The sequence below is a fragment of the Saccostrea echinata genome, unplaced genomic scaffold, assembly GCF_033153115.1.
Source record: "Saccostrea echinata isolate AGI-Se365-2 ecotype Australia unplaced genomic scaffold, CSIRO_AGI_Sech_v1 ptg000030l, whole genome shotgun sequence".
Classification (NCBI taxonomy): Eukaryota; Metazoa; Mollusca; class Bivalvia; order Ostreida; family Ostreidae; genus Saccostrea; species Saccostrea echinata.
In genome coordinates this window covers 22,707,605-22,722,011 of record NW_026889779.1, presented here as the reverse complement: position 1 = coordinate 22,722,011, position 14,407 = coordinate 22,707,605, and the positions used below count along the sequence as shown (strand labels likewise).

The 14,407-nt window shown below is 31.9% G+C and overlaps 1 protein-coding gene and 1 long non-coding RNA gene across 2 annotated transcripts; one reads left to right on the top strand and one right to left on the bottom strand.

The window, feature by feature from the left end:
• Positions 1-3,990: 3,990 nt before the first annotated feature.
• LOC133196554 (uncharacterized) lies at positions 3,991-6,677 on the top strand. Its single transcript, XR_009722374.1, has 2 exons — positions 3,991-4,294; positions 6,495-6,677. It is a non-coding gene; the product is annotated as an uncharacterized LOC133196554 (long non-coding RNA).
• Positions 6,678-7,223: 546 nt separating this feature from the next.
• Positions 7,224-14,147, bottom strand: LOC133196069 (uncharacterized). Its single transcript, XM_061332015.1, has 10 exons — positions 14,090-14,147; positions 13,525-13,842; positions 12,308-12,436; positions 12,043-12,147; positions 11,851-11,955; positions 9,607-9,794; positions 9,250-9,499; positions 8,913-9,032; positions 8,597-8,703; positions 7,224-7,250 (listed from the first exon to the last, which is right to left on the bottom strand). The coding sequence occupies exons 1-10, from the start codon at positions 14,145-14,147 to the stop codon at positions 7,224-7,226; spliced, it is 1,407 nt and encodes a 468-aa protein (XP_061187999.1).
• Between the last annotated feature and the right edge of the window lie 260 nt (positions 14,148-14,407).

Here is a 14,407-nt window from a genome sequence, read left to right as displayed (position 1 = left end):
CCGGATTAGATCACATTGTAAACAATTGAATCTATTGTAAGGGACTTAAAGTTTACATCGAATTAGGCAATTTCGGAATACATAACATCCGAATCAGAAAAGTGTCATTGTTTAATGCATTTAAGGTTCTTTATATCTAGGGCTTTATATCCAACTTATACCCATATCTCCCTTTCTAAGGAGGAAATTCTTCAAAACCTTATGTCAGTTTAAATATCTTTAATATTCCAAACAATCAAAATGAATTTGAATTACCATACTATACTGGATTATTACAAACAAAGATACTTATCGGGTTCCAGTAAATATTCTACCAAGCCTCTTTCTTTACTCCTGACTAAAATATTTACAGCAGTCAAGGAGAAACTCTGGAGTACTGTACAAGGGTATATTCGAGAAGTGGTGTAAATCAGATGTGGATGTTTAAAAACACCAAGGAATTTTAGAATATTTGAAATTACAAAATTTTACCAAAATCAATAACATCAAAACGTACGACTTTACAACACTTTATACAACCATCCCCCACGATAAATTTAAGTCCAGGCTTTTTGACATCATAGACAGGTGCTTTTCAATAAAAAAATATACTTAACTTGTCATTGGTCATTTGCAAAATTATTTTGTTAAAAACATTCTGATTGTACAGACAAGCACTCTGAAGTTGATATTAAAAAGATGCTTGATTTTCTGATTGACAATATCTATGTAGGTTTTGGAGATTAGGCTTTCCAAGAATCTGTTGGAAATACTATAGGTACCAATTGTGCCCCCTTATAAGCAGACCTATTTTTGTATTCATATGAAGCAGAATTTATTCAAAAACTTAAACATGAGAAGAAAACACTTGATGTGGCCCTCAACTCAACACTTAGATATATCAACGACGTATTATCAATTAACAATAGTTACTTACATTCATATGTCTATTCGATATATCCAAGTGAGCTTGAAATAAAAGATGCAACAGAGCCTGACACATCTGTTCCATATTTGGATATTTTACTAGAAAAAGACTTTAATGGTAGTATCATAACAAAAATTGCATAAAAATAAGAATGTAACATATTTTTGGTGTATTGGCACTATTTGGCGGAGAGAGTTATACCAAAAATATGTTACATTCTTATTTTTATGTAATTTTTTTTATGATACAGGTTAAAAGGTCAAACCCTAGTGGCCAGCATCTATGTTTAATCTTCAGAACTCGTATCTGTTACTTTCTCCGCCAAATAGTGTCAATACACCAAAAATATGTTACATTCTTAATTTTATGCACTTTTTGTAATGATAGTAGCCTAATAACAACTCTTTATGATAAACGTGATGAATTCAATTTTTCAATCGTCAGCTTCCCTAACTTATATAGCAATATACCTTTATCACCTGCCTAAGGAGTTTTTGTCTCCCAGTTGATTCGATACACAAGAGAATGCTCTACGAATGCACAATTTCTAAAACGAGGCAGGCTATTGACAAGCAAGTTGATGAAACAAGAATATCAACAGTCTTGTTTGAAGTCATCATTTCCCAAGTTTTATGGCAAGTTATAATGAACTTGTCAACAAATACAACCTATCATTAAGTCAAATGCTAACTGATGTTTTTCATACTAATTGTTAGGCCATTTTGTACACACTGAATTATCTACGGATGTTTCTCGATCATGACAAGGAGCACACTGCGGGTGTGACCGGTCGACAGGAGAAGCTCACTCCTCCATGGCACCTGATTCCAACTCTAATGTTTTGGTAGGTCTGTTTTTGCTCTGTCCCGATTTGTATTGTTTAAATGGACCTTGAGCTTGAATATATAGAGGATATTCAATGTTTTGTAGATGAATATGGAATTTATTTCACGAGTGGGACAGGATTTTTTGATATTTTCACGAGTGCGAAACACGAGTGAAAATATCAAAAAATCCTGTCTCACGAGTTTGCCTCAGTCTTTTCTTAACACAGTCTCATAGGCTTGATGTCATAGTTGAGCGGTTGAGACGTCATAGCATAGCAGTTGTGTGATTGAAAACATTACATAGCATGGATTTTAGCAACATATTTGGGAAGAAATTTGCAGTTTTACCTCTATCAAGATGCTTAGTTATTATATCTATCTTATGACAGGCCAGAAATTATTTTTTACCTAATTTGATATCCTTTCACACTGCGAGAGATTGTCATTTTGGTATCCTTTCACACTGTGAGAGAATATCACTTTTATTCAATAAATAAATCACAGTATTTCACTGTTGAACATGTAATAATGTTCGTTATCTTCAAATTTCATGATTGTACTTCAGTAAAGTTATGAAGTACTCAATTATATGCGGAAAAATGCCAAATAAATTGCGAAAGCTTCGTTTTACTGAATAAAGTTAAGGTTTTCAAACATAAACAGCTTATAGATTAATAGGTATGATGACTCGGAAGCATGATGTTTCTGGCATTATTCAGAAAAAATCCTTGTATGAAAGTGTTAAGGCGAGGATAAATATCTTGATCATTTTATTTTTCCTGTTTTAGGGATTCCGAGAGAGAGAGAGAGAGAGAGAGAGAGAGAGAGAGAGAGAGAGAGAGAGAGAGAGAGCTGTCCTCTCAAATTAGGAAACTATAAGGGTTCATAGGAATCAGTTTTACTGACCTTAGAGCGTTAGATCAAAGATGGAAAAAATGGTAGATTGCAATAATGAAGGAAATGAAATTCAAAAACTCAAAGTTCAGGGAACCACTTTAAAACTTTGAGATTTCGTGAGATCAAGAGCTGAAATATATATATTCACATTTCCAATTAATTTTCCCTATGATTCTTTACAAAATAGAAAACAATTCATTTTCTCATGAACTACCATGGATGAGCATGAATATCTCCATTGTTACGTCATAATACCCTAGTTGACGTCAAAACTATAGTGCGAACTGATTCTTGCTTTAAAAATGACAGTTGAACGACGTAATTTGTGGCAACTCATCAGAAAAATAATGTAAATATAAGAAATGAATTTAATTTTTGAAAATTCATAAGATACATGAACTGCAACGCTTCACGCCGGCATATTAACGCACTTCATGAAATATGGCGGCTTGAAGCGTTGTAATTCATGCCCTCATGAATCTTCAAAAATTAAATTCATTTCTTAAATACATGTATCAATTGATTTCTTAATCATATTTTTATTCGTATAATTTTTATGATAGTTGCATAGTTGCTACTAAAAAAATAATTGTTTTAGCTTAACGTTCTAAGTTCATAATTTATTTCATATTATAAATGTCATGGTCATATAAAAACAAAAGTAGAAAATTTTCTGCATAAATGTAACTTAATAAAGATAAATAAACGAAATGCCCTTTGCAAAGTTTTTCAGGTAACATTATTGAGTAGAAACATGTTTGGGATGTTTTATGCTTATTTTGCTTTGTTTTCATAGTTTTGTTCCGTTTGGGAAAATAAACAAAGCAATAGGTCTTTAGTCTTTACTTTAAAATATAAAAAGAATAGATATCAAAGTTAATCCAATTTTTTTCTTACCAAATTAAAAAAAAAAAAAAATGGGTCCGCCAAAATATGGAAATTTTCTCACAAAGATGTAATTCTTTTAAAGTTTGTTTTTTCACATATCAGCTAATCAACATTGTAAATAAATGTCAGTCAAATACCCAAAACTTAACATTAATTAAAAATCTAAAAATATTAACTATTATATCTATCAATATTTTTCTCACTTTAAAAAGGTCGGAGTGTATCCAATAATTAAATAAATCACAGTGATTTTTTATATGACGAACTGATTCAGGCAATAGTTGCTTGACAGAAAAATAAATAAAGGACCCAATATGACGTATTGATTATAGTTATAATGAACATTCATACTGTCATCAGCCACTCATTGTCTGGACATCTAGATTTATCACAACGACAGATGTTTCTCAAATCTAGGATGTTAAAAACCACGTCAAAGTTTAATCACTCACTGAATTCTCACCGTGCTTGGCACTTCCATAAATACAGCACAAAAGCAAGAGACTGCAGTAGATAACGGCCATGCAGTTTGCCTTTTTCTTTGTTCTGCTCTTTTGTTATGCAGCTCAAGTTGTATCCACTTCAACCACGATACCACCAGTCGCTGGTTGTGAATATAACGGAAAGATCTACCCGCCAGGAGACATTCCGGAAATGTCCGGTCAAGATGGGGATTGGTGTTACGGAGGTTACTGTGACTACTCCGGGGGAGCATACAACATCATCAATTGGGATAACTTTAACTGCGTACAACAAACTACAACACCGGCGCCGAGTATGTATTGTATTCTTAGCTTTAAATAAAGGAAATTGTCTTCCTGAACTAGCTCAATATTACATGTTATTTAATTTTAAAAATTGCTTCAAAAAGTAATCATATTATTCTATCGATAGGATTTTGAAATTATTCACCATTTTTAGTATATCAATCAGTTTTTTAAAAAAAAATGGGAAAATGTTCATGAAACACACAATTTAAAGTAAAGCTTCTGTAACAACCTTCCGTGAACTCTAAATAAAGAATACTACAAGACGTTAATGACCAACTTACAAATACATTACAACTGTATATGACAAACGGGGTGACTCCAGTTTTTCCATCATCAACTTTCCTTATTTATGTACATGTAGTACATGTAATATTCCACAATCACCTACTTATGGTGTAAATATTTAACAACTGATTCGATACTCAATAGCATGTTCTGAGTACTTTCATTTTTAGACTTCTGAAAAATAAGCTGATGTTACAGATTTCTAAACTATCGTGTTTATAGTCATCATTTCGTAAATTCTATGTTCCCTATAATGACGGTGTTTGCAAATACAACCTATCATTAGGTTGTATTTTGACTGTTCCCAACCTATTGTTGGGCGATTATTTTTATACCATTTTGAACTACAGATTATTCCTTCTCTTGGTCTATAGAGAGGGATTCTGGCGGATGTGACCGGTCGGCAAAGGATGCTTATTCCTCGTAGGCACCTGATCCTATTTTGGTGTTTTCAGGGATCCGTGTTTTGCTTTCTTCACGATTTGTATTTATGAGATTGATTACTGTTCATAATCTTCATCAAAATGAAGTTTAATGAGTAATTAACTTTTCATCAAGCTAAAACAGGAAAATTAAAGACTCTTAGTTATTATATCAATATAAAGAATATATATTGTATGAAAAAACTTGATTACTTACTAATTACAAAATACAAAAAAATTAAACTAAATAGTTCCATGTGTAGGACTTTTAACAACAGTTGAATTAATTACAAAAATAATGAAATAAGACGTAGCAGGGAGAGTCGTAAGCCAATTTTCATGAAATTTCCAGCATAGACACCCCACCTCATCCGAAAAAGTGACTCGGAACAAAAAATATAAAAGACATATTTGAACACATTGCCATATTAGTATAAACTAATATACTAAGTATCATTAACCAATGTTGCAAAATTAAACAGTTAATCAGCTTGATATATCCTCATTCACGTTCACATTTATATTAATTTTAGTTCCGTCTTCGAGAGAAGCCATAAATAATCACATTACAAAATCTGATATATATTTATATGTTTCTGACTATAAAAAAGTGTATCAACAACTAACAACTGTATGACGAACGGGATGACTTAAGGTTTTCCATTGTCAATTTCCCCTATTTATGTGGAAATACACTGACATCACCTGTCTATGGTGTTTTTGTCGCCTAACTGATTTGTTATGTAAATGCATGTTCTAAGTACGATGATTTTTAAACCGAGGCAGCTTACTATCAGCAAAAGTTTATCACTCACTTACCTGATCAATACATAGGGCCAACGGCGGGTGCGACCAGTCGACAGTTATGATTACTCCTCCTAGGCACCTGATCCAACCTCTGGTGTATCCACGGGTCCGTGCTTTTGTCTTTTTCACGATTTGTATTTTTTTTTTACTAAATTTATGAATTTAATCACTGTTTGTTATCTTCCCCTTTTATACCGATGTTACAGGCATTCAACAATCTCACTTTGCAAATTCCCCGGTCGTTGTAAAGACCTAGTTTGCAAATGCAACTTGGGTAATACCAATTGTTAAGCCACAGTCCTTTAGCAATTTTGAGTATGGATTTATCCGTTTTCCTGATTAATGCTGAGGGCTCATGGGGGGGGGGGGGGTTGTTTCGGGTCGACAGACGTTGCAAACTCCTTCTCGGCACTGATCCCGCCTCTGATGTTCCAGGGGTTCGTGTTTTTACCCTATTCGAGATTTGTACTGTTAACAGGATTACAAGGTTAACGTTGTTCTTCATATACGAAATATTTTCTCAAGAAACCACAGAATTTTTTTTTTTTTTTTTTTTTTTTTTTTTTTTTTTTTTTTTTATAATTTTTTAAAATTTATTTTATTGTTAACACAGATGATTTGCTTATAGTTTTGTGCTGTATTGTCCTGTTTATGAACAAACAATATCTACATTTTTTTTTGTAATTTTCAGACAGCAGCTGATTTCCCTGGAAAATGAATGTGCAATGTCAAAAAGAAATTACAAGGCAACTAGACAATACATCTCGGCAAGCGTTAGAATAGAACATTGTCTTTCTTTCCAAATTTCAACCAAACTTTCAAGATTAAATTTTGAAATAAATGTAAGGATAAAAAAGATAAAAATGTACCATAATGAAGTGTTTTGTTTAATTTTCCAAAACAATATATATATATATATATATATATATATATATATATATATATATATATATATATATATATATATATATATATATATATATATATATATATATATAATAAATGTATTACTTTCTCTATGTTGTTTTAGTGATACAAATGTAATTCATTTCATTAAATATATGATGCAAAAGAAATTGAAGATATCTCATTAAGGACCCTCTGAGACTAATATATATATATATACACACAAATAACAGATTAAATATCCTGGAATCAGATAGTAAAATTGGCACCATACTTACTTCTTCATGTATGAATTCATTTTAGTGAGTTATTTTATTACGTCATTTCTACTATTCGTTTCTGGCATGTGACAAAAAATTCTCTTCCACGTGCCTTAAGTAAGTAGAATTCCAATATCATACAAAAAATTCATGACAATTATTAACAATATATTCTTATCTAGAATAGTGTATCAAAAGGAATAATTTGGCACTATGTTATAGTATAATTAAGATAAAATTTCTTAAATAATTCTTCATCCTTCTTCTTTGGTCTCTCCGACCTAAAAGCAAACAAAATTGATTTCTCTTGAAAACACTTTTAGCTTTGTAAAAAATAAAAGTGAAATTAAACTAAGCTTTTGATAGTTCATTGTTGTGAGTTTAAAAATGTTGTAATGTAACATTCTAAAATTGACTCCCCGAAATGTTACAACGTTTTAACTGTTAGAATATCAAAAATATACGAGTATATTTTAGCATTCATGAATATTTAGTAACAAAAGGTGTTTTGTGACCAATCATGGCTCTTTTGTTGAGAATTCAAAAGATGAACATCTTTTCGGTCACAAAAAATCATATTTAACATTCATATTCAACTTGTTAATTTACGTAAATTATTTGTAAGTCTTCCCCCTCTTCAAACAAAAAGCTTTTTTGCATTTTCCCCTTTCTGTTTTGGTTCTGTTTTTAATTTTGCAGTTATATAAAAAGAAAACCAGAGTCTGCCTAACACTTATATATCTACAAAGTGATTTGCTTTTATCGACATGTATGAAGATTTACAGACTAAATCAAGATAAAAGAAAAAAATTGATCTTTCTTTTGTTATACATTATTCACTTAAAACATATTAAATTTCATTCACTTATGTGGAGTGTTTAAGTGTATAATTTCTGATGCAATCTTAACATGGCGCACCTTTTAAAAAGAGTAGTGTTTGTTTTTTACAACATCTGTCGTGGAAAATATTGACGTTTAATGCCAATCTTTTTGTGTTCCTTAGCCATAATACACAAATAATAATTGAACGCACCTCGTTGACAGCTAAGATTTATACATATATTGTGAGAAAACTCGGTTATAATCTATATTTTTCATATATAAAAATATGGATTAACCTTACTTCGATATGCCATTAACACATATGGGAATAGAGTAGATCCTTATATACTGCTGGAATATGGGTAGTAATTTTTAAGTATTTCAAGTAAATTAAATACAGTGAAACACGCTTATAACATAGTGCAAGGGATGGGCAATTTTGCTTCGTTATAAGCGTAATTTGTTATATCCGTTTACTGTAAACCAACTATTATTTGCGCCATCTTTGATTTACGATTCTTCAGTTTGAAATTAATCCGCGACGATTAATTTCCGCGACTGAGGAAACATTCTCTTCAAATACAAAGCAAAATAAATGGTTTGCGGCGATTCATTTTCGCGAGTTAAAGTTGGTCGCGAAACTCGCGGATATATCTCGCACGCGAATAAAAGTTTGTTTACAGTAGTTAACAATATATTTTAAAGTCCCGGAGAAATGAAAATCACTCCGCTGTAAGCATCAATTTAGTATAAGCATGTTCGTTATAGCGTGTTTCCTGTAATATAAAGCCGATTTCCTACTTACTACTCTATTCCTCCTGTACTTCTTCCACAATACTATGGCCACCACCGCCCCAGACACTGCCAAAAATAGCAAACTACCACCAACAGCAGCCGGTATCACAGAGGAAGCTTAATATAATGTTATAATCATCATTAACACCTAGCAGTGACTTAAATACACTTCTGTTTAGTATAGAGGAATACACATAGTAAAAATTCCATGAAAAAGGATTATGACTTAATAGAACTTGATCACATTGAAACATATCATAAGTTATTTACTCATTTAATTGTGACAGAAACATATATAACTTTTACAAGATAAAAAATAAAGAAACCTGAGGATAATTTTGATGTTTGGGCTTGGTTCGATTTCTGTTGGTTTGCTGAATTTGGATCGCTGGACTGTAGGTTGTTAGAGGTTGAAGTAGTAACTGAAGGAGCTGTGGACATTGCGCCTAAACACATATAAAGAAATATCAAGTTATGATACGGGATGTAAATTGATTCCCATCTCAAATCTATTTGAAATTTCCATTCCTTACAAACAGTAATTAATGTTTTAGATCACAAAAGTCATTAAACTTAAATAAAGAAGCATGTATACTTTTATCGAACAAAAATTAATGTATGTCCTTTTTGTTATTCAAATGAAAATTAAAACGCACTCCTTACATGTGGATGATTTCCAAATTTGAATCAGAAGCTTGGCAGATTTAGAAGTCTGAGGATACATTGAATTTCCCCAGTCATCGTTGATGTAGATGAGATATCTAGAGCCAGACAGTACTGGGGTCCAGATCCGCAGGGTATCACTGGAAGCTGAGTAGATGACGCCGCCATAGGGAGACATACTGTCGTCATTCTGCACTGCTCCAGAGGCCGGAAATAGAAAACCCTTATTATACCCATTATCAGCAAGGACCTGAAAAAACTTCACTTTTAAATTGTTTTCTCTCTCATATATTGTTAACTATTGATTAATTTAAAGATGTTTTTAAATCATGACCAAAAAGCTTCACGAAAACTCACTCTGACTATCATTAAATCCTCGTTTTGGTTGTATATTGTGTTCAGAGATAATTCCTGGTTGCTGTTCTGATTAAGCTGAGTTGTGACGTAGTGCATATTTGTAACCTTCCAGGATTTTATTCTTACTAGACCACGTGACCATAACTCTGTTGCAGAACCCCAACCATCATTAGCAGAAAAGAGTTGACCTAGTAAAGCAATATAAGATATTGGTAATTTTCCTTATTAGCTTTATGTGTACAAATTATGTGTAAAATTAATTAGGAGGTTGAAAATCATCTGCTGAAATTACATGCATAAACTTATGTATATTCGTTATTAGCTCGGTAGATCACAGTTAAATTCATTGGCTGTATAAGACATTTCTTCAATACATTACTTTTTAATATTCATGCTACAATAAAGTTTCTAAAGATGTGCATTTTGTGTTCTGTTTTGAAGCAGAAATATCTTTAATTTTATCAGGAAAAAGTTAATCCGGCATTAATGAGTGTTGTGGGAAAATTGATCCGTACACATGGTTCAGGACTTTATGCACATTCATGTGCTACTTATTGTAAAAAGTTGCAAAATAAATTCAAATAGTTATTTTAATGTAAAGAAAACATATTTGTTATGCGAGAGGAGTAATACGACCTTTCCATAGATTAAAACTATATATTAATGTACACAACTTTTAGGAACATAAAATGTAACATGCATGAACGTTTTAAATCCATGAAGTGCCATTTTTCAAGAATGTTCTGAAGAGCAAAATGCAAACTCCTGATACGGCCTTCAACTCAAATTTAGATACATCGATGTTGTTTTATCAATTAAAATAGTTACTTTCATTTATAATTCGACTCGATATATCCCATTGAGCTCGAAATAAAGGACACTACAGTGTCGCCCACATCTGTTTCATATTTTGATGTTTTACTGACTAATTAAAGACGATAATGGCCAGCTAATAACTTTATAACAAACGGAATGACTTCAGCCTTTTCATTGTCAACGTTCGTTATTTATGTAGTAATATTCCAATATCACCTGCATATGGTGTTTATGTTTCCCAACTGATTTGATACGAAAAACATGCTCTTATTACAATGAATTTTTAAACCAAGGCAAGCTGCTGACAAATACACTGACAAGGATTTCCACAATCCCGTTTATAATCCACTTTTCGCCAGTAATGACCTTGTCTGTAAATACAACCTATCATTGGGTCGTACTTTGTCTGACATGTTTTATGTCATGTTAGGTCAGACATATTTCATGTCATATTAGGTTATTGCTGTTATAATAAAGATGACTACGAAGTATTCCGTCTACCTGCTCAATACATACATGTAGGGCTCATGGCGAGTGTGACCATCGACAGGGGATGCTTACTCCTCCTAGGTACCTAATCCTAACTCCGGTGTTTCCAGGGGTCCGTGTTTTGCCATGTTTTGATTTGTTTTGTTCACTGGGTTTATGAGATTGATCACTGTTTTGTTATCTTCGACTTTTACGTTTCAAACAAAGTTTATTTGAAAAAGATGAAAATAACGATCAGGTGGATGGAATATTCCAGAGTCAAACTAACTATAAAACAAAGGCCTAGCAATTGATATGTGTGTCTATCAAAATACGATCCAATAATAGATTATATCACAAATTATTACTCATTATGTACTATTTTTTGTATCTTTTAATTGTCTTTTAATCAATAAAATAAGATTTTCTGAGAAGTTTTATGAAGCAATTAAGTGTCTGCAATTTATCTTATCAGAGAGATATATGTTCAAAGCAATTGATTTGTAGAAGATTGTTTTAATTCTTAGAACTACATATGCATTCATTGCTGATAATGAGAAAAGAACTTAAACAATGATATAACAGGAAACAGGAGGAAAGAAATTCCCCCCTAAGACAGAAGAAGGTAGATTAGATGGGTTTTTTTTGGGGGGGGGGAATATATTTTCAATACTTTAATTGAGGGTAAGTATTAACTTTTGAGTATACACCTGTAGATGTGCTTAGAGTTTAAATTCTAAAACAGCAAAATAAAGTTTCAGCAGTATATCCTTTTAATGTGAAAAGTATAAAAAAAAATCCTTTTCCTTTACCCAAGTGCAACTTTATAATTTTTCTTTTTAATGTTCTAGAAAGAAAATATTTGATCAAAATCGTCCTGTATATTGTAAGACTATATTCAATACATCTTTCAGAATAAATGTAAAAAAGATGCTAAAGTCAACTTGAACACAAGTTTACCATTTTTACGATATGGTGCCCATACCCTCACGTGACTTCTATTATAACCGTATATCACTCCTCCCCAAGATGTACTGGTGTCTGGTTTTAGAGCAGACATAGATCCTAAAAAACAGGAAAAACGCTTCAATGTAAACGATATTATTGTCAACAGCTGTGTAACACGAAAATTAAAACGTATGACACAAATACCTATCCCGTCCGACAGCCATTCAGTGCCCTCTTGGCGGATCTGCACAGTAATTAAATCAGGAAAATTTCCTTGGTTATGAGGAATTTCCAAGAATGAACCCTTTCCTAAAATAACAATTTTCATGATATTATTCACAAAAGGTAATAAAGTTTTAATCATAAGAGGGAAACACGTGAAGAAATTATAAACGCATGAATATTATATGCAACAAAGTGGAGAAAAATTTATTTGTTTACGACCTAGTAGATAACATGACAATTTTACCAGAATTATTGAATGGGATCCATTGTGATTCGTATGAGGTATCCGGTAGATCACCAGGGCACCAGACTAAAGTTCGTACCTGTGCTCGACTTTCATTTTGGGCAACAGGGCCTCGCCAAGTAGACGCACCTGTAGATTAAATTACTGTATACTGAAGTTTATTATTTGTTCATCCCTACTTTTAAAGACTTTGTGAAAGGTACAAATCATTGGATAAAAATGATATCCAATCACAATACATGGGAGATCCTACATGCCAACATGGAACAATTGAATGGTCATCTATCAATTTTTTTCTTAATAAGTGAGAGACAAATATCCAAAAAAATATCGTTTCACAGCAACGAAATGTTCTCTAACATACTAGTATTTTTTCTGAGTAAGTTAATTACATCTAAGTGTTGGACAAAATTTGCATGCCATTGAGTAATTAGCAAGGAGTAAAAAGATGCAAGGACAGGGAATAAGGAATCTAGATAAAGTTTTATAACTTCGATATTTTTGCCAAGAGTGTATAAATAATTTGCTTTAATAATGGTTTTGAAAATACATGTATTATAAAAACTTTCATCCAATTTGGCAATAGCCTTATTGAGAACTTCAACCAAAAAAAAAAAAAATTGATGTTCATCTGTGCTAATAACTCAAAGAGGAAAAAAGCGAATAGGAAACCTTATAAAGTAAATACCTATTATTAATAAATCAATATCAAAGCATAAATACAATAGAAATTAACATTACTGATAAAAGATTTCTATTGTGAAGGTACATTTAACTTTTCACAATTGAAGGAATTGCATTCTTAAAGTTATTGAGCAAAATATACTTGTTATTCCTTACCCGATATAACAGTGCTATATTTGGTCGTCAGAATAGTGCTATACAAGCAATTCCGGGCCATTAACAGTTTTTACGAGGGTCGTTCAAAAATTATTTGAACTCTATTATGTACTATTACAAATGTCAAATAGCTATGATATTCTACAGAAACACTTTTTTAAAAAAGATTCTAGTAAAATTTTCGAATTTTTAAAAAAAAATATTGATTATTTTAATCTAAAAATATTGTTTTTTTTTTTTTTTATTACCGATGAGGATGTACGGAGCACTGCAAAAAATTTGAAAAACGAGCTTACAGAAGCCAAATATTTTGTCTGTACAACAAGTCCATGTAATTTTTTAACTGCCCTCATAAAATTTGATTTAGAAACGTTTACCTGTATATATTATTGTTCCTGAGGAATATCCGTCATTAACACCGGGTATAATCAAAACAACTTCGTCTTTGTTGTATTTATATACAATTCCGCCGTATGTTTCATTTCTATCATCATCTCTTTGTGAAGATCCGATTCCGGGAAAATAAAAATTTGTCCAGTTTCCGGTTTTAGGTCGGATCTGGATCTCTACTTTGGCGGGAAAATCTCCACATTCGTGTTCCAATGTAATAGGTTTCCTTGTTCTTTGTGCTTCCACGTCCGTCCATTGGCTGAGGAAGTGAGGACTATTAAAGCATCGATTGGCTGACCGAAATTCTAAAAAATCAAACATTGCAATTAGTATCAAAATAAAAGATAGTACTGATGGTGCACTTTAGTTTTAAGGTTAAATCAGTAAAAATATAAATTAAATTTACTGATTAAATTTTTTTGTCTCAACTTTAGATTTGCAAATAAAATATACTGATTAAAATTTTTGCCACAATTTTAGATTTGCAAATCATGTTACTCTTGACTTTTCCTACTACAGCATTGAAGAAATCGATAAAATACACAGACTTACCCAATAGGCAATAGATGATAAATACTATAACAAGGAAGCTGTTGAAATCGTTCTTCATTTCTTTTTTTAATAAATGAAATAAAAGAAATCGTTCTGGAAGAATTATATATCAACACCCATCTTAGGTTTAAAGGTTACAAACTTCTACTACCCGGACACATACAAGGAGCAAACACTTGAAAAGAGTGATAATCTGAAAGACCAATCACATAAATAAGCATTGTAATCTTAAATCTGGGTGACTTTATAGAAGACCAGGGATTATCTCTGTCATAAGCAAAATGATAAATCTCACACGATCTCCGTGTCCAGAGATAT